At 42.8% G+C, this 27,081-nt stretch overlaps 1 protein-coding gene across 2 annotated transcripts in view; it reads right to left on the bottom strand.

Annotated features, from left to right (window-relative positions):
• The window catches only part of gmds (GDP-mannose 4,6-dehydratase), a 132,940-nt gene that overhangs the window by 25,710 nt on the left and 80,149 nt on the right, over nt 1-27,081 (bottom strand). For both annotated transcript variants that reach the window (XM_026322875.1, XM_026322874.1), the window contains exons 8-9: nt 5,688-5,806; nt 4,928-5,024 (exon numbers count right to left, since the gene is read on the bottom strand). In XM_026322875.1, the coding sequence (XP_026178660.1) occupies nt 4,928-5,024; nt 5,688-5,806 (216 nt within the window). The remainder of the gene's footprint in view (nt 1-4,927; nt 5,025-5,687; nt 5,807-27,081) is intronic.

The following is a 27,081-nucleotide window of genomic DNA, read 5'->3' on the forward strand; positions in this document are numbered from 1 at the left end:
CTGGAAGGACATTCCTGTGCTGCCAACCACTTCTTGTTGCATCACTGTGATTGAGACAAAGATGCAAGTGCAGAAGGGTGTGCTAAGAAAATGTGGACGGGTTACGTGAACACCCATGGGACAGAGTGAGATAAAGAGAATGAGAGACAACTTCCCATTTTTCACCACTCCTCCACCTCCTCTGAATGAGAGGTTTGGACAAAAACCACAGAGCTGTCACTCAGCACGCAGCAGTTTATACCCTCCGGTGACACATGAACTTGGAAGCATGACAGCCGGGCTGCATTGGCACGAACACGCACAAGTGTTTACATGCACGCAGACACACATCTACTCCACTACATGCACAAGCTCACCTGTCCAAAACTGGGTTTACATCAAAAATGATTGTTTCTAATACTGAGACAAATTGGGATCTGCAATAAATATTTCACCCCCCCCCCAAATCTACTCACAACCATATGGGACTTTGCACTAAACCCTGGGCCAGTCCAAACTGCTACACTGGATCCAGTAAGACCAGCACAGTGAGTATGGAAGGTAAACTGTGTGACATTGTGTGATGAGGATGTAGTTGATTTGATTTTGAGTGTCAAGTAATTCCGGCATCTTTTGCACCAACCTCTAATCCCTCCATCATCTGGTGCAATATCAAGTTATTGCTGTACACCTATAACTGCTTTTGCAGCCTGCACTTCTTTCTGTTTACCCAACAGTTATACTGCATATTGTAATAGGCTGCTTTATATTTTTCATTTCCATATTTCATTTTTCTGCTACTGTAACACCAGAATTTACACTTTGGGATTAATAAAGCAGTCGATCTATCTAAAATGCAGGGCATGTCTGAAAAACCTTTAAGGTGAATGTATCTACTAAATCATATTAATTCACATGAATATTTCCCCTCACTGTGTTTGTCTTTTCCCTGCTGATTTTAACATCCGTGTAGGTCCGTTATGAATTATGTGGATTAGACAGAGGAGGATCTCACACACGGTCAGTGATCACTTCCAGATCTGTACATCTCTGAACAAAATCTAAACATGGCTGTGAGAACCAGACAGAGGAAACCACCCGATCACACTGGAAATCACCACAGCCATGCTAATGTATATCACCTGGCAACCAGAATGAATTATAACCATTAAAGCGTAACACACAAGAGACACACCTTGGTTAAAGCGCAGCACGCTGACCTGAGGCGACCTCAGCACTGGTTGAAATCCACAAGTCTGACACAAGTGACTGACAGCTCAGCAAAACCAATACAATGGAAACAACTGCAGCCATGACAGCTGGAACGGTTTGAAACTTACCTGTAGCTTTATTAAAAACAACCCTGACAGCTTCAAACCACAGCAGCTTCGCTTTCACATGTGACAATCTGCAATAAAGCTTTTTCTTTCTAACCAGCAGCTTTCACAACCAGTAAACAACATGACCACAAACTCTGCAGTGTTACCTCTGCAGCCTCAGGGTGTCTTACGCCAAGTAAACAGAGACAAGTGCACACACACACACACACACACACACACACACAAACAAACACAAACACACACAAACACACACTTGCACCACATGTAAAGCACACCTGCATATTTAACCCCCTCCCCGGTTTTTGCTCCTGTCCCAAGGGGCTGTGGAGATAAATGAGCTCATGTCTGACACACACGGTGACAGGGATAATGATGAATTACATTTATATTAGCGCACAGCCTTGGGACACACACTTCCTATATACAGCCACACACACACACACACACGCACACGCTCACAAGCACAAATCTTCTTGAACATGACTTCGAAAGAGTCTGAGTCAGCTAAATTCTTAATGCACACACACACCCACACATACATGCACACACACACACACTTGATGACAGGTATTTCCACAAGAGGCACAATGCTGAGCTGTGAGCCCAGTGTCAGTCACTTCCTGTCTGAAGGGGTCAAAGGTTAAACACTTTTCAGTCTCTTTAAGCCCGACTATAGAAATAAAGGCACATGGAGGCTGAGCTTTACCCAGCATTCTCTCTGAGCTACACATGTTTAACAAAAACTGCAGCTTAATCAGCTTCATTCATGCAAACACAGACACAAAGGTGAAGATGAACTCAAACAACAGGTGAATTAATCAACAAGCCGGTCGTCTTAAACACTGATTAATAGATGCAGGCTCTTTGTGACGTGTGTCTGCTCTTCTGTTTTATTTCATCGTAAAATAAATATGTGGGTCAGACAAAACTACTTTGTCACTGTATTTTGACCTGTGGATGAGTGAATGAATAAATGGACTGTGAAACAATCATTAACAATATAGAAACCTAATACTGAAGGTTTGTTTATCTCTGGTATTTGGGTTTCCTGTTCCACTTTGAGTGCAGAGCCACATCAGAATCCTGTTTTCAGCACACATGAACAGACTTCAGATTAAAGATGACCCTACAAGAAAAAGCCAGATTACCATCTGAAATCTGAGGAAGGAGCAGGTAACGATAAGGAGGTCGGGGTCACTCGAGTTTGGATATGGAAATTTGGTTGGTTTAGGGTCCAAACTGATTTAAAATGCTTTTTGTTTTTTTGAGTCGACTCATTCATGACAAATATGTGGATCTGTGCCACATGGAGAAGACATGAATTCTTTCAGACACAATAAACAAGGCAGGTGTAAACAAAAAGAGAACTGTGTGTGTAAACTACATCCATCAGGAAGAGTCAATCTGCTGAGATATTAGATCTTTTGTCTCATAACACACAATGACACATTTGTGCTGATGTGGCCTGACACATGCAGTCAAACTACCATCCATCTGCAGCAGCTAAAGCAGTTTGACAGCAGGGATGTATGATAGCACTGGTTTGAATTTATTGTGACGATTATATAGAAAGCTGCTTTATTTTAATTAATGGTTTCCTGTTTTTTGTTTTGTGCATGAGGAGATGCATGCACGCAGGTGACTTGTTACATATTCCTACTGATCTAGAAGAAGAAGAAGAAGAAGAAGCTAGAAGTCCAGTTGCCGTGACTCAACCTCTAGATAACTCCACCAGGACGACTGAGAATCTCCACAGACACATTCCTACCAATGTTTTGAAACTATTTCACTGAGCGACAAGTGGCGTTAATGTGCCAAGATATGCAGCAATGCAAGACACAACACTGTTAGAACCTAAGAAGGTTTGTTTGGGCAAGTGATGGAGAGCATTAACATTAAACAATGGATCAATAACTCAATAACAAATGCAGGAATACAGAAAGAGTCGTAGCGTACCTGCAGCAGCTGCTTCACATAATCACATTAAAACGCTGCGTCTCTAATGAGGCTGTTTTAATAGACTATGACAGTTTACAGGTGTCTCTTTGTTTCCACTCGGTCTATGAACTCTTCACATGGGATATCTGGCTTTAATTTGACTGACAGGTCTCTACTGAAGCTCCCTGCTGCTGTTGTGCTTTCATCATGAAGCTTTCCAAAACCATCTGCACAAATCTGCTTCTCTGCTTCAGTCTGAGTGGATGTTTACCTGCACTCACTCGAAGGTTCGCCTACTTTCAGCTTTAATGATGGACTGCATTGTGTGATATTTTCCATACACTGCGTTCCAGACCCATCACATGTCAACACATTAGGAAGTCATCGATACCACAGGGGATACCATGTGTTTGTTGATGTATCGCAAAAGCTGTTTCTTTGCTGACAGGTCACCGATCGGCTGACTTGACCATTTTCTAGGGTAGTGTTCAACGTGGATTCAGGGTTAGGACTTTGAATGGAAGAGCCAAAATGCACAAAGAATCCAGAACCAGGTGTGTGACCAGTGATTCCACTGCCAGAGCAGTCAGTCAGCAGGGCCTCCTTGCTAATCCTCCGCCATCACTCAACTGGATCTCAGCTCTAATCTCGCCAGGCCAAAGCTCAGCAGAGAATCACTCCTGGCTTTAAACTGAGAACCTGACAGCTAATCTCAGCCATAGCACCCTGGGGTAACCCTACACCCTTTAGGGAGCAGTCACAATACCCCTGGGCAACAGTGATGAGAGAGAGACCTCCCAAATGTCAAAGACTCTTCACACACAGAAAAGATGGATGGATAAAACACTTTCTTATTTTTTGATTTGGATGTTCACAGCTGTTCGACACAGACATGGGAACACTTCCATGCACGAGCTAAGAAACAAAGCAAACTATATTTCTCCTGTGCTGTCAGAGCAGCTTCTAATTCAGCAGAATTGCCTCACTTCTCACTATTAAACAAGATGTTTCAAGGTTGCTAGCTTGAATATAAGCACTCACTGAACACTAACTGGCAGGATACAGTCTACATTATTCTTGAAGAGGCTGACTGGCCTGTTTCCAGCTGTTTAAAAGCTCACAATAAGCAGCCACAGGCTGTCAGCTGGACCCAACATGGCTGATAAGTGTATGGTCCCAAACACAATGACCGGCAATCAGATACTGAACATGCATAGAAAACATTTTACATTCATGTTCAGTTCAGGTGTATAGAGCAGGAAATGTGTGCAGTGCTATGTCTTGAGCTCTATGGGATTATGAATCATGTTATTATAGTGGACAGTGACTGTAGTTTGTTGCTGATAAACTGCACAGGAAGCAAGAAATAAACAGAAACAACAACAAAGTTGGTTGCACAATAATAATGGATGACTGATTTGTAGTTAATAGGCTGTAACAGTTCACAGTAGCTAAGACTGTAATTATGAGGAAAACCCTAAACGTTGAAATGATAAGTGTGGAGGTTATGGTGGTCTGTCAGTTATGGCTTTACTCAACAACACACATCAGCACACATGGCCAGTACGACTACTGTTAACCTGGCTGCCAGTAGGAAAGAAGCAGCTTACATCCTTCAAAGATGCTTAAATGTGTTTAAACACACGAACACAGGGAGAAACTTGACTTACCACTTCAGTGGGACGGAAGTATTTTGGGTCCACCTTCACATGCACCACCCCTGTCTCCTGGCAGCGGCCAACCTCCCTCTCATCCTCCCCCTCCCACCTGGAAAGACACATATTTGAGCAGGAAAGACAATTTTCCCACAGTTGTTCAAAGTTTCTTTTGCCCGTTCAGTCGTTTGCTCCTTCAACAGACAGACAGAACAGACAAAACATGTCACCAGTCGTTTTCTGAAACCAACTCAACAAGCATCGCAAACAGCCACTCGCAACTTCACCAGCATGTAAGTAAGTAGAAGTGAGGGAGGAGGAGAGGCTGAGAGAGCTTCCAAAATATATTTCGCTTTCAGCTCTTGTCAAGGAAGAGGAGGAACCTCTGTGCTCCTGTAGGCTCCATCAGTGATGGACTTTAAAACTGATTTCGCATTTGACTGGTCCTTTCTTTGTATCAGTAACACCACACAGTGCTTCTCACTAAGATCCAAATTAATGCAGTGATCCCCTAATACACTGTCAGTTACCATATTAGACAGAATACAACATTTATTTTTATTCAGTTTTATTTTACACAGTCCAACAGCAACAAAAACGGTCTGATGATTTTATGTTTTTCTGGACTTTAAGCAAATGATAATTACCTTTATGTTAATGTGAAGACATTTAATCCAATTTGAGATATAGAGAGATGTGTTTGTTAAAAACGAGTCCAACATATAAAATGCATGGAAATGCATGTCTGCTCGTGCGTTCGTACGTGTGCACTCACACAATGGTTTTGCCCACGTGTCTGAAGGCCTTCTCCACAAACTCCCTCACGCTGTGCACCTCCCCTGTCGCTATGACGAAATCCTCAGGCTCCTCCTGCTGCAGCATCAGCCACATAGCCTGAAAGAGACAGAGACAGAGACAGAGAGGTTAAACCACTGGGAGACCATAAAGACAGCTTGGCGCTCCACACTGGACGCAGCCCAACTCAGTCCTGACAGACAGGAAGTGAACCTATGACCTCTGAACAGGGCATTCGCTCGTACCTCTGTCCTGACGTCACCGCAAGGGCTCATGGGACGTATACCGTGGGAAACGAGGACAGAGCAGTCCCAGAGGCCCATTGTGCTGCTGGCACATACAAAAACACACACGTGGCCAAGAACACACATGCACATATGCATGCAAAACAGATTCACAGAACAGCCTTACAGTCAAACAGCTTAAAATGACACCTTAGGTCCATAGTAAAGTTATGGAGATGATAAATTTCCAGACGTAACGTGCGACAGCAGAGTACTGTTTCTAACAACAGCGTAGGCAGTATTATTATTAGTCCATATACCCCAGTGAAATTTGGTAGTCTGGGTCCCTTAATGGACCCCCACACTATATTAAACAGCCAGCGAGGGCGTCTGTGCGTGGTTCCATAATATTTATGGTGAACCAGAGCCAGCAGGTCAGAGCTGCTGACTCCTGGCACATCCAGCCTGATTAGAAAAGACTCACCGGGGACAGATACTGACATCTGCACATGCACGGACAAATAAAGTCAGAGGGGAAGACAGAGATAGGAACACAGAGGCCTAAGTCACAGTTCTGCCCTGACAGACTTGGGGAATACAGTTGGGTCTGTTTGACATTTTATTGATTCTCAGTTTGTTTAGTGATTTGATGAACACCTTCTCTGTTAAATGAAAAACTACTTCCAGGATGATTTAGCTGAACTGTCTTCACACTAGTTCTGTTCTCCCATGACATAAACACTACACCGTGCAGTGACACATCTGTAACCACTGTACTGGTGTCACAAATATAATCCCCTGCATGTCCAGCCACACAGACTGTGTGAGTCCTGTAATCCAAGGAGCAGGGAGGGGGAGCACTGGCTTCCTCTGTCTCTACTGAGGTGACTTAAACACTCTGCCTGTCCTGCTCTCTGAGGAGCACATCAGTACAGTTTATTTGCTCTACTTGGATTTGCACTGAATGCACTGTGTGCGTAAATGTGTGTCTATGTGTTTCATTCAGCCACATCAGGATGTTTTATGTGGTAGAGCTGGACGCAGCAGAAACTGGCTGTCTCCCTCTGCACATTCTGCAGATCCTGTGCTCCCTCTGCAATAACACTCAGAGGTGTGTCTTTTGCAGACACATGTAAAAAAAAAAAAAAGCACTAAAAACCTGACTTCCCTGAGCAGCCCCTAGAGGCTGCTATGTTTATTAGATACAGCAGAACAAACTATATCACTAAATGAACAGATTCACTATGATTTATTCATTTTATTACAGGTCCTTCTCCACGGGAGCGTGAATGAAACGGGCCGAACCTCTGGGGAACAGGAATGTGCTCAGTAAATTTCAGAGCCATCTGCTAATTAGATTTTACGTCTGTAAGGAGATATTAATGACGAGAAAATGGTGATAGAGGAAGTGTAAAATATTACGATCAGGGCTGAGACAGCTGCTGTAAATCTGGCTATTCTTTTTCATGAAGTACTGTATGGTGCTGGTCAAGTGGGAAACTTTAGCCTGATGGAGGGAGAGAAGGTCAGAAAGTAAGAAAATAAATGTTGTTTCCAGAGATCATTGGACATGTTAGTGCTGCTAGACGAAAGTTTATGGAGTGTCCAAACATTCATCCTCTGGGAAGCAGGAATAAATGTATTATTATTATTATTAATGGTCATCTTCTTGTGATAATGTGTCTAAACAGAGCACACTTCGACCTGTGACACTGACAACAAGAGTGAGGATCATCAAAATCATGCAGAATGATCTTTGAGGACCATGGACACTAAATTTCAGGCCAATGAAACATCAGCAGCTGTCTCACTCCCTGATGTATGTTGTGACTCATATACTGTGCAGTGTTTGTCACTGTGTAAGTGAATGCCTGCCCCTTGATTGAATGCTCCTCCTCGGGGAGGAGAGGCCATCCTGTCTCAGGATCGTTCAGGGTCGCCTGACTGCTCAGTGCTCATTGCTCCCCTGAGCCTGACCTCTGACCTCTCACCCTCTGGCCCCCGACGAACAAACCAGCTTCTCACACTGCTGCTCAAGCCAATAACGGCACCTCCATGTATGACTGGCAGTGGAACAAACCAATCAAAGCCCCGTAAGAGTCTGTGTTTCCAATTGTTCCCACATTTTGTTCTTGTTCAGTTGACAGAAAAATAAAATGATCTTACAAAACTAAACCTTTCTCTCAGTTTGTGGTTTAACAGACAGGATGATAAAACGGTAACGAACCTGCACAGAAAGTGATTCTTCTTTCATAAATGAGAAAGGAAACATGGAGAGTGAACACGATCAGTAGACAAACGATGAATCAATCAGCCGTTAGGACAGTTAAGTCAAGTAAACATTAAATTTCATTCACTGAGTTGATCCTTGTCCAGTGACAACAAATCCATTCAAATTCATTAGAAACAACATTTAACTAAAAACAACCAGTGCATCCTTCCTAAATACAGCAAACCTTTGTATTACTTCATATGTATCATCTCTCACATGTGATTGTGAACTAATTGATTGATTATCTATGGTTGTCTTTGTTTTTTCTAGATTAACAGAATAATTTATTGATCATGTAAATAATCAGCAGTTGAAGCCCACATACTATATTAAAATATTCATGATACAGACCTTAGATCTGGCCTGAGAACTTACTCAGATGTGAATTCACATTCTGTCATTTCAAAATAAATCAATGTCTCCCTCGTCAAATTAATTCTAACTGGAAACGTAAGAAATCAAACACTGACATTGAGACTGTAATTCTGTTTTGATCATCTGACTGGCTGATTATTTAAACTTGTAATGAAGCAGGCTCTATTCCTTTCTCCTGTGGACCACACTGACGAATGTGTAGCACACAGTAAACTGTACGGGTTCGATGATGGGACTTGGGAAGGCAGCTCGGCTCCTCTCGCAGCCAGAGAAAATGTTTATGGCAGGAGCTGAGTGATACGGCCTCTGCTGATTTTTTTACCAGGGAAAGTAATAAATAATCTGATGTGTATTTTTCTAATAGACTCTAAGAGACTCTAGTTCATTCTTCTCAGCCTGCTCAGTGATAACAGCTCAGGGAAGAACGCTGTTCTACTGTGGGTACTCCCACATTTAATGAGTCCTTCAGCTCAGCCCACCCTCTCTGCTCTACCTTTTACCCCCTTCTCCTTTTCCCTTCCTCTGTCCCCCCCCCCCCCCTCGCTCGGCCTCTCTCTCTCCGGGCTGCTCTGCTCCATTAGCGATCTGATAAACAGCTCAGAGGTTCAGCCCTTCACACTGAACCCGCACCTTCCTGTTCACATGGCCACAGGATGACCCCCATCACACACTCCTCACCCGACTCCGGCCCAGAAACAGATACCGACCCCTGCTGCCACCCCGATCCCCCTCACCTGAATTATATTCTGACACACACGAGGGGAAACCTGTGTGTTTTGCTCTGAGACAACTGAAGAACATGGAAGCTCAGTGTCTGAGTGACAACGTCTCTTTTGTAACATCGAGCAGCAGCTAATTTATTCTTAATACATAATTAGTATAATATATATATATATATATATATATTATTATAATATATCTTATAAGACATAATGAGGTGGTAATTTACCAAATACTATTTATACTACCGTAGCTACCCCAGTATTTTTGGTTGAGTTTGAGCAATAATACATCAATGTGTCACACTGTCTTAGATTGGATTTACCTTAATATTTACTACAGAAAAATGGACCTTACCATTTCTTTACTACCCAATAACAGTTTCTCATCTAAAAGATTGAATAGTTTTCAAAAGCACAATGCAAATTGACATCTACAATGATAGAGAATTACACTTACTGTGTAAAAATCTGCCTTGGTATTAAAATATAGGGAAATATATGCATATTCAAGTTATTTTTACTTTTGTTATTTAATTTGGTCATTTTATGGACGTCATAAATGAGGTGAGAAGATGTGGCCCCCAGAGACAAACTGATCATATCTGAAAGACTGTGCATTGATAAAATGTGACTGAACTCACTGACTGGGACAGAGTGAAAAGGTTGTTAATTAGGGAAACCTTCAGTAAAATACTGGTCAATATCAGACACGACTTTAAAAACAAACAATAAAACAGCATTTTTGACATATTAAGAATCAGCAACTTTTCAGGTGACTAATAAATCAGGTAATTTAGCTGTAATTTCTTGAGAAGAGTGTGGGATTTTTACAGTCACTTTAATACTGTGGTGTTTTCACAGCTTCAGTATTCTAGCTGTGGTGGTTGCCACTTCTTATTTTTTCTGAAAGTGTATTATATTTAAACTGTTCCATATGCTCCTGTCAGATAGAGCACAACCAAAGCTTCTACTGTAGGCTGCGGGAAAACCCCTGGTACAAACCAAAGGCAGCCTGCTGACTCAGACTAGGCCTGCAGGTCACACAGTGCACTCTCACCACTGCAAAACCAGCTAGTCTCTCTATCATTAATGCCTAATCTGAATTGAACAGAAAGTCACGTTAGCAATGCCTGTAGATTTTATTTATCATAGATGGTATTTTATAACAGGGAACAAGTGTCATGAGTGGAGGTTTTCTGTGTTGAACCAGAACGTGAAAGTCTACAAACTGTCTAAAAACCTGGCTCTTTGAAGAAAGAGCAAACCAAACTCCAAACCACAGCTTAAGTGATGACTTATCTAGACCTCCCTCCTCTGCAGCCAGCTGACCCCTCCATCCTCCCTTCCCCCATCTTTGTCTGCCTCCCTCCCTCCCTGCATCCAGGCCGTTACGGCCCCACGGTCCTCCATCTCTGGCTGCTTGACTACTCTTGACATGTGGAATGGCTCACAGTAAACACTTAATGGAGCCGCTATTATAGCTGCAGAAAGCCATCAGGCCCAATCACCGCCTGCTAATGCCATTAACCTTTGGGTTTCACACACACGCACGCACGCACGCACGCACACACGCACGCGCACACACAGGTATCCACATGCAAACGTAAAAAAAATACTTTTACATGTAAAACAAAACCCTTAAGTTCATCCAAATTCCTGCACAATTAAAAACAGAGCTTTAAGGTTTAGCACTGTACATTTCAAATAAACTACAAACTATTACAAATGGAAAGAATGGATTCATATTAATTCAGCATGGGGCCTGATGAAAGTGCACCAGGCTTTGGGAAAGGTGCAGATTCATACCTCCTACAGAGGCCGCCCAGAGCTGGCTTTTCCAGATCATTTGTAGCTTAAGAGGTTCTCAGCTGTGTTTCACAACATGCTAACACATCTGCCAGGGAAGAATGTTGAAGCTTGAAAAATAAGAAGAAACGCTTTCTTACTTTGGACCAGAGAGAAAGCTTGAAATCGGAGCAGATGCGGCTCCAGCCAGCCAGCTAATGAGATTAATGACTGCACTTACAACTGTGATATAAGACACTCACATGAATGTCAGACAGACACATGCACTAACGAGCACAGCAATGGGCAACGTCACATTTGGGCTCCAGCACGATCCCACTCATGTACGTCATAGGTTGGTGTTATCAGCTGGTCTTTTCGGACCCACATCCATCAAGGCCGCTACTTCCCGGATACACACGCAATCATCTGCAGCCATCATGTACTGAGATTAGGCAAATAGTATTGAAATTACGACTGCAGAATGACCTAGGCCCCATGACTGATACCAGACTGAAGCCAGATAACCTCTCACTACTGTAGATGTTTACATACGGCTATATTTAGCAACAAATTCATCTCACTTCTAATGATGCACGCCTTTACTTGCATCACAACAGACCACGGGTTACTTCCTCTGTGTTTTCCTATACAGATCTCAATCTTGATCTATCTATTTCAGTTTTAAACCTTTGCCAAAAGTTGAACGCCAATCTTATCCTCGCACAGCTACGAACAAATACTTTGTACTTGCCATGTAACTGCTTTTTGTACACTTTTCTATACAACGTCCAGAGTGCAGGGTGTTGCCATGAAACAAGCCTTTGTGGCAATATAGTCAATATGTGAGACACTGTACAAGAAGAAGGAGGAGGAGAAGAAGGAGAAGAAGGAGAAGAAGAAGAAGAAGGAGAAGAAGAAGAATCAAAGACAGTGTTGTTTTCAAAAATGTGTCAACCAAAATCATAAAAATGAGTCTAGCAGGCAGCAACACTGCTGCCTTTCAGTTTCAAGTTGTTTTAATCACCATCCACCTTGATGTCAAACTGAATGAACAGTGAGCGTATAAAGTTACATACAAGTGACTGACAAAGCATAGTGTGTCTGCACACGTGTTAAACTACATTCCATAACAGTGCAGGATAATCCTAAACACCGGATTAGAGAAGAATGAACACGTCTGACAGCTTCCTCTGAAACGCTGCTCTCAAAGAATCCTTTTGTTCTTTGAGAGCCACGCAGTAACGCAACACACACCTTTTCACACACGCACACACCCTACACCTCCCCTTGAGGCTCAGACAGGGTGCTTGTAACTATCAATGCGGAACATGCATCTCACAGACCAACGGGGCCTCTCTAAACAGTATATCACATAACATCTGCACAATCCAGCCGACACAACACGGACACAGAATCTGTATCGATGCAAACATTTTGACAGAGCAGAGTAGGTGGTGAGCAGAGGCAGTGGAATACAAGTCTGCAGGATGGGCTCTCGTTTTTTAACACCTGTGCACTGAAGTCAGTGATTTAACTACTGACTGAAACTGAGTATCTCCAAGTGTCTTGAGCGTTTTGTCCTATTATCCAATCAGATACTTCACTTTTTCAAAGTTGACTGTGTTTTTTTTTTGTTTTTTTTTTTTAAAAGGGGCATTGGAACCATTATACACAAAAACAAAAGCTAATAACGGATAAATCCCTTTAAATCCCTCCATACCACAGTATATATGCATCATCAGTAAACAATGTCACCTGCATTGCATCACACAAGCTATTTATAACGTTCATGTCCTTGAAACAACAATGCAGTATGGGCCCCATGTCTCAGGTTGAGACCTTTTGACTCAAGAGGATTTTATTCGATCGTGATGTATGAAGCAGTGTTTCCTTTGACATCAAGAACGCCCTTAACAACGCAAGAAACACACAAGTCACATGCTTCTCAAACTGGGCTTGCAGAGACACTCAGTCTGAGGCTCAGTGACTAAGTCCTGCCACCCATTAAAAACCAGCACAGATAAACCAGCAGCTACAAAAACATTTCAATCCAAGTCGGTGGAGCACAGTGAAGGCCCAGACCCTTTCTGCAGGCACTTAAAGGGAGAGATATCACGTTGGAAAGCAATTTAAAAACAGTGAAATGGAGACTGGGGCGAACATTCCTGACGTTCCTCTGTAGAAATTATTTTTCCTTTCCAGCATATTTTATGTGACTTTACTCAGATTTGTTTGACCACCATCCTTCTGCTCGTAAGAGGACCAGGCTTTTTTAGCTCTGTCTTAGTCTGTATCCCACAGTCCCTGATACTATTGTAGTGAGTCAGTAAAGGGCAGGGGTGAATTTGGCAGAACAACGAACCAGACCGGACCTAACTAGACTGTGACAGGACAGAGCGAACTGGGTTAGACCGGGCCAGGCCAAACAAGGCCAACCCTGCAGATCAGGCCATATCAGTCCAGACAAGACTGCCTACCATTCCCTGTGTAAATGCAAGTAATAGCCCTAATCATTCAATTTAGGACTACATTTACACACACACACACAAACAGAGAAACACACACACACATAAAGCGAAATGCTAATGTGCACAGCTAACTTTCCCAGGCTCCACCTCAGGGAGCACACATCATCCAAATGGCTGCTATGGAGCTGTGATTTCTAGCAGAACAGCTTTTTTTTTTTTCTTTTACCGAGCTCACTATTTTTAGAGATTGTTCAAATTTTAACCCCCCCCCTACCTCACCACACATACACTCACACACTCTTCACTCTCCTCCTCTTCACCCTGCTGCCCCTCCCTCACTCTCTTCTCTCCTGTTTTGTCTTTTGACCAAAAAAGTCAGAGACTGCAGCATTTTTCCTTGTCAGACACGGACCGTCTGGATGTCGGGTCGAAGACAGACGGGGCTATATTTACAGTTCTGACTTCACCCGAAACAGACATACGCACCCAGAGACACATGCACACGTTGCTGTCACATGGTCAGGGATGACGCAGAGATGACCACACCTCAGCGTTGTCTGTTTCACTCTGACCATGTTCCGCTGGCCGAGCTTCACAGCAGCGGTCAACCTCAGACGATTACCCTGAAGAGGTCAAAAGGGCAGACAGACGAGGGAGTCGGTCATAGCGAATACAAAACATTTTATTCACAGCATTGCTTCTGGTGGGTCCCCAAAGCACTTTAAATCAAGTGTGTGTACAATCCCACAACATTTAGGGGATTTTACTCTCTAAATGCCAAAATCACTCCTGTCAACTTCACTTAGCATAGAATTTACTGTCATTTAAAGCTGCATCCTGCTACAAATTCAATCTAAAAAAATAAGCCTTTTTCTTAGAAGCAGATAAATCCATTTTCATCCTGAATTTCATGCCTTCCTTCACCCAAAACCAGCAGCTCAGAAACACTGAGTTGATTGACCCCACCAGGAGAAACTACAAACGAGCAGCTAAAACTGTCGGATCAAGTTCAAAAGAAAATAATGCTGAATAAATATTTTATATGGGAAACACATTTATTCACTTTCTGTGCGTTAAGCTTAGAGCTGAGGTTCATTAGCTTAGCTTAGCATAAAGACTGGAAGCAGAGGGAAACTGTTAGCAAGGATCAGTGTTCAGCTTTAAGCCGTCTCAAACTCACTCAAGTGCATGTCCTTAATTTGTCAGTAAATTAGTGAGCGCTGCCTGCAGGTTTCATAGCCAACAGCAGCAGTAACTTTGGACAGTGAAGATGCCATGTGTAGTACCATCAGGCCCGTGTCAGGACATATACCCAAAACCTGTACTCAGCACCTGCATCTGGCAACCCAAACCACAGACACCGTCCATGTGCATCAACCTATAAAATTCTCTGTTAGATATAAAAATCTGTAATAATTCTAATTTTTAATTTTTTACAAAAAAAGGATGCACTTCAACAGTGGAAACGAGTGTTAACACAGCAACAAAGCACCATTATCCACAGACTTACAGTCAGTGAGCTGCTGTTCCGTAACAGACCCGGATGCTACTGAACACTTGTAATCTTCTTTTTAAAGAACAGAACATATGACATTTCCTGCACATGTGGGTTTAGAGTTTTGGAGGTGTTTTTGTCAGACATTTTGGTTCTGTTGTTCCAAGCAAACCACTGCTGCTGCTGATGAGACCATGAGAGGATTCTTTTGGACTGATTTGTGTGTGATAGTTCCAGCCTCAGGGTTTAAACAACATCCTGTTGTAGTGATGCACCACAACAACACCCTACAGATACAGTGACATGACCCGTACACCAACACGTTAAAAACACGGATCCTTGTGCTGACCTCAGACTGATACAGTATACATGCCATCAATCAAGCCTGCACACACTCCTTTGATATGATCTGTGTGTCTGAGTATCTAAACATAGCCACATGCACAGGGAAGTCCACAAATTCACGAACACACTGAACTGGACTCTGACCTCTGGCTGTGCGAACAGTTAGTCCTCAGTAAACAATCTTTCCATGTTTTCACCAGAGGAAGGGAATGGGAGCCATAGAGACTGTCATTCACTATTTAAACCTAAAACACATTCTGCAAACTAAATCACCCATGCACACACACACACACAGGTTGGGCCCAGCTCCATGTTATGTGGACTGAGCTGCTGGTTCTTGGAGCACAGCAACACTGTCATTTTTACACCGTGAGAACATGAGAAACACATTTCTCAAAGGAACCCACTCATTTTCTGTGGGTGTGTTAGGAGGGTAAGGGGGGACAGGAACACACATGCACACACGTCCACAGAGACATAAGTCAAGTAATGGTAAATATAGCAGCTACATGCTAATCTTAGGTTATGAACAGGCAGCGTACGGGGGCTAAAGAGGATGTTAAAGGTGTTTGGACTAGTCTCACACACACACACACACTCCCAGTCAACTGTCAAAGCCAGGATATCAATAGTGGAGGAATAAATGATTCCGGGCCAGAAAAGCACTTTATTTATTTTGTCCTCTTTGAAGAGGCAGAAAGAAAAACAAACATCAGCCAGACGAGGAGTGATGAACAGACCAGCTGCCTGTTTAGATTTACTTCCATATCTCACCATACACCACAAACTGCCAGCAGAATGTAATGTCACAGCACTCGCTTCCTCGAGAGGGAAAATCTGCATTAGATGGAATAAGCACAGTGGTTGGAAAAACTTTCCAGAGGGGACGCTGCTCCATGATGGGACGGTGCAGGGAAGAGGGCATCAGTGTGTGTATTCGACTACCAATGGACCAGTTTGTCTCTCATTTATTTTACGGACTGAACTTTTGTTAACAGCTTGCAAACAAACCTCTGACTTGGTGAATGAGTCCTGAATTCATCTCAGCCATCTACATCAGATAACAGCCGCTAGCTCTCTACCTATGACCAGGGTAAAGAGTCACGCCTCGTTCTGACCGCTCTAAAACACTGTACTCCGTGGACAAAATGCATTCACAGACCTCAGAGCTGGCTGGCTATGGCCTCTTATCATTGTTTAGTTATCAAAAGGTGGCAAAGGTCGTGGAGAACAGCTACAGCCTGAGAGGGAGGGGGTGTCACAGTCCGTAAGGGCTGCACAACACACAAAAATGAGCTCTGCCCTTTTGCTTCCCTCATCCATCCACTGAACCACCATGCCAGCCTGAGCACTCCGATGGCAGGGGTTGATTTTAAATGTCGAAATTTAAACCATATTAAGCTTTAATCTTAATTTAGGGGAAATGGAAATGTTGTTTTTTTAAATCGAAAGCTAACATAACCTCATACAGCCCACCCCCCCGTTATCAGTGACAATGTCATTGGCTGTAACAGCAAGTCTGATAAAAGCAGATAGACTGATGCTTTGTGTGGGAGTTCTAATATTTTTAGTCTTTCCATGAAATCTGGACAGAGATAACAGCATGGGAAACTTGAATCAGACAGACCAGATGAGCAGATCAGGCTATGCATGTTTGTTTGTAGACCAAAAGCGAAGAAAAGAAAGTGATGAGATTTGATGGAACTAAAAAAAAACAAAAACAAAAAAAAAAAGCAAACCACCCCAGGCTCAACTGAGAAAGTGGGAGCAGGGGTACAGGTGTCAGTCAAAGCTATCTGTGTGAACACAACTTCCAGACTTCCTTGACTGGTTGAGCTTGAACTCTGACCCAGAGAAACATGACCTCTGACATCAGGGCTGACACCAGGAGCAGCACTGCCAGAAGAAGACTCAGTTTACACTGTACAAACTGTCCTGACCGGATCCAGCTCCATTACACCCCACTGGTTTCTGTCTGTCACTCAGAACCACGTCTCTTCATCTGTGGCTGTAAGTGTGTGTGTGTGTGTAAATGTTTGTATGTACGTCCACACCGGACTCTCCGCTCAGAATATGTTTCCAGTGATCTCATATGAGATACCATCAAGCCTGTTTACTGTTTCTCTGCTCCCCTGCGGCCACTACAGCGCTTACAAATTGGAGAATCAAGAGCAGGTGTGTGTATGTGTGTGAGATATGTGTGTGTGCGAATGACTAGAACAGAACAGTTTTTATGGAACTAGATCCCTCACCCCCTCCTGCAGGTGGAAGAGTAAGTCGTCCCCTGGTGAAAAGCAGTGTGCAGACAGATGCCCAGCCTGTAAACTCTAACAGTATTTTGTCACATATTTAAGAAAGCCGTTAGCATATTTATGGAAGTGTGAGGGCCACAGGCCCCAGCGGACCTCCATCAGAATGAGGGCCATGTTGGATTGATTAGGTGGTCTAGGAGGGACTACAGGGCAGTAATCATCTGACCGTATATAGTAAAATCAGCATCTCTTTGTTAAGGTCAACAGTAGAGAGCAGAATGAAAGAAGAGTGAAGGACGACATGGTACACAGACCCCGGCTGCTCATGTTGTTTGCTTTTGGACTAGTTCACCAGTGTACTGCCCATTTTCAAGTTGCTGACTATGTGATATTGTCCAACAAGGTCCCATTCATACAGCGGCTCTGCAGCATTACGCCACTGGCTTATAAAACACTGCAGGTAAACTCTTTGTAAGTAGCAGGTTAGGAAACTGATCCCCGGTCATAACCTTCCAAAACTATACAACCCTATCTAGGACTATAAATTGCATTAAGGCGTCTGCCTGTTCATATTTCATATTCTACCTGTTGCCCGCAGCAACACACAGACCCGAGCGCAGTGTCTTGTCAGTCTGATCAGTAACAACAGACCTTCTTCACAGCAGACACTGAGGCATGTCATAGCAGGAAAGGCCCAGTTAACAGCATTATATATGACTGCATTCCATTTAGGTGAGCTAGCTCCAGGTTCGTGGTGTGTTGTGCATGCTGGTTCAGTGTCGTGTCTCACTGGGACACTGGATGGAACAGAAACATCACTAATCTCCTGTGAAGCCATGGCAGTGGGATGGTGAGGCAGCAGGGACAATACCTGGACTCAAACAGACTGCACCCATCATTAGTGCCGTTACTAAACTGATTGTCCTAATGGGGCATCTTTCACTCAGGCTCATGGATGTTTCCCTTCACTACCTCAATCAAAACAGACTGAGTTAGAGCTTAAAACACTAGTTGTAGGACACTGTCGAGCAATACACACAAACCCGTCACATGTTCAGGACAACAGGTGCCTTATCTGAACCTACGCTCGCTGGGATTTAAGCTCCTATTGATGTGTTTTTACACTTCACAGTGAGTCAGAAAGTATGGGCGGGTGAGGTCGCTGGGCAGTGGATGGGCCTGAGAGTCTGCCTTCACATCCAAAGTTTGTTTTTTTTGTCTCAAACCAACAATTCAACTGGCTTTAAACCATGACAACGATCTGTAACTTTAACTTATCTAAAGTTAACTAGCTCTTATTCGTATAGCGCAGGAGAAGGTAGCTGTTGGCGCTAAAGGTTCAAAAAGGAGGGCAATGAAAAAAATCAGCGTCGTGTTGTCCGACAAATGGTTTGCCTTATCTTCATAAAGTGAGGCAACACTGATAAAGGACTGGGTGACAGAGAAATGTGAGGGATGGGGAGATGGCTGAGGTCTTTAGGGACAGCTGGGAAACTACACATTCATCCTTTTCACAAAACATGAAATCGGCACAACATAATATTTTAAAAACAGATAAAATCCCCTTCCGTCCTCCATTCCTTTCTGTCCCTTTACAGTGACTGTTGATTCATTAACGTTATCTGACCGCTGCAGCAGGTGCGGAGGGAGCCATGAAACACTCACAAACACAAATACATTCACCATTTCCTGAAACACAGCGGCACACACTAAGTTTCCTGTGGGAATTTATTTTTCAAGCAGTTATCTGCTTTCACCTGCCAGCCTCATCCTCTGGCTTCTGTCGCATCATTAAAACATCACCGTCTACCAGGGGAATCGCACAGATGAAGGGATGAAAGATGGATGAGAGGCAGAGGAATAAAGTGGCTCATACACGTCAAGATCTGTGAGCCCCAACCAGAAAATCAGCAGATTCAGAATTTAGCCTGTATAAAGAATATGATGAAGTAACATTAAGGAACAAAAGCACCTGTTGTGCTTCACTTATGTTCTGATACCACATCTAAATATTTTTACAACCGAAACATAAAACCAACATGTTCAAATTTGCAGAGACTGGTTTTAGAGTCTTAATAACTGAAAGACTTTCTCAACATGTGTTTGATTTTTAGTCCTTGTATTTTTAAATACATGGTTTTATTTATATTTATTGTATTTGATCTTAAAAATCCTTCACTAGAATAAATAATTTGTGCTTTTTGGTGCCATTAATGTAGTTAATCTATTTTAAATGTGGGATTTTTTTTTGGCCACTTTTCTTTCTTGTAAATTTTCTATATATTTTTTTTAGAAATCCAGAAAAACAAATACTCTTCCTAGTTTTTCTACCAAATGCTGCAGCTGTAAAATCAGAAAGGATAATAAATGCAACAAGGATTTATTTTGTTCCAGCAAACAAAACAAACACAGAACTGGAATCTTTTAATAGTGAATTTGTCCCAACTTCTTATGGTTATTTTTAATTATAGTTTAGTTATTATAGTTTTTCCTTTTATAATTTTATATAATAATTATATTTAATTATTAATTAATATTGCTCAAACATATAAAACACAAACACTGATAAGGCTGCCCTCCTCAGGGATCACACAGAACTCCACTACCACACACACACACACACACACACACACACACTGCTGTTATCAGCATGGAGACCAGATCTGATGAGAGCAGTGTTGATAGTGAGGTGATAAAATCAGGACATTAACACAAACTCAGGGCCAAATGACACTGAAAAGGACAAGCGATTACCAGTCAGTGTCATCAAAACATTCCACATGGTCGTTCTGCACGCGCACACACACACACACACACACACACACACACACACACACCTCTGAGCTCGCCAGAGGTGTGTGTTTTCAAAATGTTCCTGTCATGTGTCCAATGTGTAAGATAAGACAGGAGCAGTGTAAACAGTAGAGTGTGTGTGTGTATTGAATGTCCACATGTTGAACATAGGAAACAGATGCCTCACCCCTGGCTATGAGAGACACACAGAGAGAGAGAGGGGGGGAGAAAGAGAGAGGCTGTGTTTGTATTGGACTCTGCAGTCTTGTGGCTGTTGTTCCACATTGTTCTGCAGTCTGACGCCCAGAGGGGTACACGGATAATAAAGCAGCGGTGCAGTTTGGCCATTTTCAGTGGTTTATGCTGACCTTTGCAAATTCTTTACACACGGCAATCTGTGCATTAAAGGTTCTCAAGAGAGGTTCTCACTGTCAGCCCTTTTATCCCATGAAATACATAGGGAACGTTAAAATGGGACAGTAGCTGTGTAGAGTTAACTTCTAACAGCTGAAGACTTTACAGGCTGTCCCCAATCCTGTCACTTTGCACTCATACAAAAACATGATGGGAGAACAGGATGACGTTATAACTTCATCAGCATGTCTCCTTAACAATCTATTAAAAATCTTTTGGATAAACTGAACTAAGCATAAACATTCACAGAAATGAGATTCAACTCATCAATAACTGGCAGCTGCATGAAGCACTGATGTCCCATGTTGAATCACTATCACAATGACAGCAGGGCCAAAGTTAGTCTGGCACAGTTTAGCAAGGACTATCTAGGTCCCTGCTCAGTGGGAATGTACATAAAACATATCCATGTATTTTTCCCTCTCTCTCCTTTTCATTTCCTCCCTCATCTATCCGTCACACCTTCTCCCTCTCGCTTTTTTTCACTCAGTCTCCTCTCGCTTGACATCCTCTCATTTCCCACCAGCTCGGTGATGCCTGAGGGTGCACTAACTCTGCCCTTACACTTCTGCTCCAGTCCTTCCGGTGGAGCTGCAGTGGGAGTCACTGCAGGAAGTCTTCATCTCAGAGGACAGCCCACTTCCTCCAGAGAAAGAATGATGCAGAGCAGGGTTGAGAGTCAGAGAATTACAGCGTGACATGTAAATAATGAGATGCACTGAATGAAGAGTAAAAGAAGCCAAGCCTCAAAATGGCAGTGCATCAAACTTCCACTGCAGCCTTTCTGTGTTGAGTTTGCATGTTCTCCCTGTGTCTGTACTCAGGCTTCCTCCCTCAGTATAAAGACATGCAGATTAGGTTGACTGGACCACAGGACCAAAGGTGTAGTCAGTGCATGCTGCCTATGGAATGGTCACAGTATGGTTAGGCTTCAGCAGCTAAGACATTTTAGTAAAGACTGTGTTTAGGGAAACAAAATCAAAAACTATTTTCTGTGGCCCAGTATTTCCTGCACTGGCACTGAGCGTTGGCACTGGACAAACATCATGCACTACAGAATCCAGCTCACACAGATGCTGGGCTGGTGTTTTAATGAACCAGTTATTGTGCAGCCAGAAGATAGTCCAGCTGGATATCTGTGTTCCTGTCGAGGCACGGTTAAGGTTAGGTAACCTGATTTTAAATTCAGTGTAACAGTGAAAATAAAGTCATTCCTGGGCAGCGAACAGGTGGGTGGTCATGTGTTTGATGCATGTGGGCATGTGCACACTAGTCAGTTTTATCCAGAAACTTCATTGTTTCCTCATCACAGTTTAGTTCAACATCTGTCAAACTCTCTGTAATGCTGCATAAATCAGTGGAACCACTTAATATTTCATCTGCTGCTGCTGGCCAAAGGCCTTGGCATCTACAGCCATGAGTTTCCAGCTTTTCAGCTGTATGAGCATGCATAAACGTTCTGAGTAATGAAAGTGTCCAGCTACACACACACACACACACACACACACACACACACACACACACACACACACGCACGCAGCACTTTAAAAACATGCACAGACATTGTAAAGGACTGCAGACCACACTATAAAGTCAATCCAGCAGTATATTAAGACAGGTTTAAACAATTCATACTCCGCAAGCAGCTTCTGAACAATAGAGCCAGTGTGATCCGAGGTAGGTACTATTAAAAAAATCTGTCGTTCTCACTCACTTTGTCTTTCCCGAACGAATGCACACATTTTCGACACCATATATGATGTGCAGAAATGTCAAAACTACATCCACACATACACTGGAACACTCCTAGCTGTGGACGCAAATGAGCACAAACATTCTGAGGAAACAAAAGCACTTTCTGTATGCTGGAGTGACAGTTGGCAGGGAGCGCGCTACAGAACAAACGACAGGAGTGTTCTGAAGTTCCCCCAGGCACATTCGCTGAAACTTACTGGGAAATATTTTCCTTCGCATCACACACACACAATTGCTTGAGGGTGTTTCCCTGAATCTAAATATTCAAAGAATCCTTTGTTTTGATAAGATAACAGTTTAGACTCAGAGGGAGGCAGCAGCTTGAGTGAAGCACTAATACAACAACAACAATGACTCTTTATGTATCAGCAAACGCTGATAAAAGGCTCTCTCTCTCTCAAATCATCTGTTTGTGCTGTTCTGACTTTAGTACACTCCAAGGCACACACTGAGCTCACAGCTCCCTCTGCTTCTTTTTTCCCGTAAATCAATCCAGACTCTTGACTTTTTTAAACCCGTAATTTGCAGCTTTTATTACATTCGAATCAGGATCATGTTGTCATGTAAATCTGATGCTCCTAAACCTCGACTGTTGGCACACTCCCACATGGAAACAGTCAGGAGTTCTGCTAATCTGCGTATAATTGAAGGATGTTGATATTTTTGAACAATTGACTTCAATCTGCCATTTATAGAAGAATGGGCAGCTATGATATCATAACTGAAATAAAAAAAAAACTTTTCATGGCATTGCATCATTGAAGGAAACAGACATATATATAAACAGATATATATATCTACATATATATATATAGATATATATATTGATATAGCAATAAAAATAAAATTCCCTGCAAAATCTAGTGGAGTAGAAGGATAAAGTGGAATAGAATGAAAATAATTAGTAGTAAACTGTACTAAAGCACCATGAATGCACTCAGTCACTACTTGGTTTGGGCGGCCTACATGCATTTAATTGCCATAATGTCATCAAGGCAATTGCTTCTGAACAGAAAGTGAATTTGGGAGGCAGATGAGGGAGAACTGGGGAGAAACGATGCAGATCTGGATGAGGTTAACCTTGAGTGGACCTTACAGGTGGGTGGTATAGAACCAGACCGGCTTCTTTACATACTTCAGTTAAAACCTCATTAAAAGCCAATTAGGCAAAATAATAATCCACGCCAAATTAAACAGAAACTCACAATCAACAGCTCTGCCTTCTACTAAAATGAAAATGAAAGGCGATCATTTTGAACAAAGGAAATCTGAGCTCAAGAAACTGTTTTTTGTTTTTTTGTTTTTTTTTTTTTAAATGTCTGCATGTCTGAGCAGAGAGGCTAGTTCCCAGGCCTGTGGACCACCAGAGTGAGCGAGTCCAGCTCAGGGGCAGAAAAAGCTCCAGGCGCTGTCAAAGAGACAAGCTAAGAGTTCAGAACTGGACCAGGTCCTATTTCACTGGAACAGCTTTTGTGATGAACACAAGGGGCCATGTGTGAAATTTAGAGGAGGCTAATTGTTGGGACTCCAACGGCCTGAGAGAATAAAGCAAGTGGCCACAAAAGCACATGGCAGTGATTAGGCCACGGCGATAAGCATCTACAGTATGTTTCACTGTTATTCTCTTGCTAAAGTGCACAGCCACACAGTTAAATTAAAAAAAAGATGCACAACAGGCATGTACAGATAAAAATCTGATAACACACAACTAAAAAGAACTGAGAAACACCTGTGGTAATGACATCATACAGGTGTGGTGACAGCTAACAGCTAAACGTGTGGTTGTCTTCATGCTAACAGGCTCAGATAAACAATTTTCTGTGCCTGAATCAACACTGATGGTTGCATTACACACGCACAACCACACAAAGCCCCTACGGCCGGAACAATTATTTTGTATGAAAATGATTGAGTAACATCTCTCTGATTCTACAGCTGATTTGTAAGACTGCACTTGGCAGAGGATCAGCATGACCTAACGTAGACATACTCAGCATCAGCATTAAGGCTCATAGTTGGGATCATTTCGAAGGCAACGCTTCTTAAAGACGTGTTGCAACACGTCCTTAATATCTGCAGCTACATAAAAAAAAATGTAGGATTTTGACTGAAGACTGAAAACAATGGCTGAACACCTAGAACGCCGATCTTTGGGTTTTTGGCTGTTTCTAGAAGCTCCAGTTGGAAAATCATTTCAATTTCTATGAGTTTATGTGATCACTGCAAAGCTGCTGCTCCACCATCAAGGGTCAAAAGTGAATTATTCTGCAGTGTAAAGTTGAAAATGATGCATTCGTGGTGGGACGTCTACAGCAGCTTTCATGTTTGCTTTACAAGTGCAGCTCATCTCACCACTACTGTTGTACAAACACATTTCTATCCTTAAACCCAGATGTAGACACTAAAACACCTCAAGCGTGACTGCACTCCTGTGACACACACCAGTCACGTGAAAACACAACAACTGCTCGTTCATTAAAGAAGGGACCGACACTAACAGGCTAAATCAGAGCCATGTGGCGCACAGGGAGCCTCCCTGCCCTCTGCTCTTCAATATAGTGGGATGAACATCAGAAAGGACGGCCTGACGAGTTACATATGTCTAACACTACATTACCACATGTGGGTGTACGGCAGCAATCTTTTTAGGTCAAGGGGCTCAAATGTTTCAGCTTGAGATCCAAATTATGTCCAAGCAGTGACACTCTGGGAGCAGGATTTATTAAAGCATACAGTTCTGCCAACAGATTTTGGGTTCCGAGACTTTAGGTAGAAACTACAGCATTCAATTAAATCAACTTTCTCTGCTGTAGAAATCCAGGATATCTTAATTAATACATCCAGTCCCGTCCAGATCTACAGTACATTTCTTTGAATTCTCAGCTGACGTTATTGAGCCATTCCTTCTTGTCTTTGTTTTCCCACAGGGAAACCGTATCCCTGGTATTCCTGTCTCTGTTTGTCCATCACAGAACACCAGAGAGAAAGCAAGCCCAGCCCGCCCAGAGCATACCTCCGGCCTCCCTCTTATTGGAGAACTGGGACAGCGCACAGAGGAAATGCCTGGCATATTCCCAGAACAAAAAGAGCAATGTAGACATCAGGGGCAAAGAAGAAAATATATTAAGTTAAAATTAAAGGCATTTTTGTCATATTCAATCTGCAAAGTCAAAAATCAGAATCAGATGAGGTTACCCAGGGGGCAGAGAGCAGACGAGCTCGGTGATACTTTCAGCCTGGTTTGGATGCAGCTCTAAGCAGTTCAGACACATATGTGAGTGTCTGAAGTGTGTTGTGACTTGTGAGTGGTGTAGACATTAAGTGGCTGACATCAGATCCAGTCTTTGCGGGCTGGTCTGCTCGCGTGCCTCCTGATATGAGTGCGTGTGTGTGTTTACGCACACGTACACGAGCGCTTTCCAGAGCGTGCACCTGTGTCATATAAATCCGCCATAAGCTTGCTCCCGTAGCAGCGCTACATTTCCAATAACAGTCACAGAGAGGGCTGGAGGCGAGGGGTGGAGAGATGGCTACTGTACACTGCTGTAATAGAGCACAGCTGTGTGTGCATGAGTGTGTGTGTGTGTGTGTGTGTGTGTGTGTGAGTGTGTGTGTGTTCAGACCGTCAGAGACGGTCCACACTCGAGCGTGTTTCCGAGGGAGGGAGGAGGTTGGCGAGCTGCTAGTAAATTTAAGAAATTGGCTTTTGATTGTGTTTGGCTGCTGCTGAAACAAATCACTTTTCATGGAAAATCTTAATCTCAGTTTCATTTGAAATATTTTGATATAGTTCCAAACGGTACCTGAGTCTTGTATTTGATAGGACACTAAAGTCCTTAAAGGATAAGGCCGGTGGTTTTCTCTGTTCTTGTTATTTTCCACAAATCTCACACACAGACTAGAACCAACAACACAGTGTTCTCACCATAATGTCTGTGAATCCAGAACCTGCTCCACTAACGTTGTTACTGTTTGTTTAGCGTGAGGAGGTAACAAAGCAGAGTAAACAGAGCAGAGATCACACACACATGCGCAGTTGATTTTTTCTGATTCCAGAGTGTAAAAAGTGATGATTGTTCTCAAATCTCACTCTGTTGCTGAGGAAGAACCATGTGAGCCAGTGCAGCGGTGTGGCTCCCTGCTGTGTTGTTGATGGATTTTGGACAACAGTGGTCTACGGCACAGACCAATAAGCTAAACAGGTTCTGGATTCACACATATTATCCTGAGGACACCACATTCATTGCTGCTGTCAGTCTCTCTCACTGGCATTTATCCTTTTGGTTTTAAGTATTAAATGTCACGGTCGCAGCCTATAATAAAAAGTCTTGTTTCAGCATAATGATGTGACACAGACATTATGTTTCCTACAAAACATGGTTGTTAAGGCAAAACTCCCATTACCATCTTGTTAACTTTAAAGTTGGGAGATGGGTTTGGAAGTAGGTGTGTGTTGGTTTGCTATTGAAAA

This window comes from Mastacembelus armatus, chromosome 4 (assembly GCF_900324485.2).
Source record: "Mastacembelus armatus chromosome 4, fMasArm1.2, whole genome shotgun sequence".
NCBI classification, from domain to species: Eukaryota; Metazoa; Chordata; class Actinopteri; order Synbranchiformes; family Mastacembelidae; genus Mastacembelus; species Mastacembelus armatus.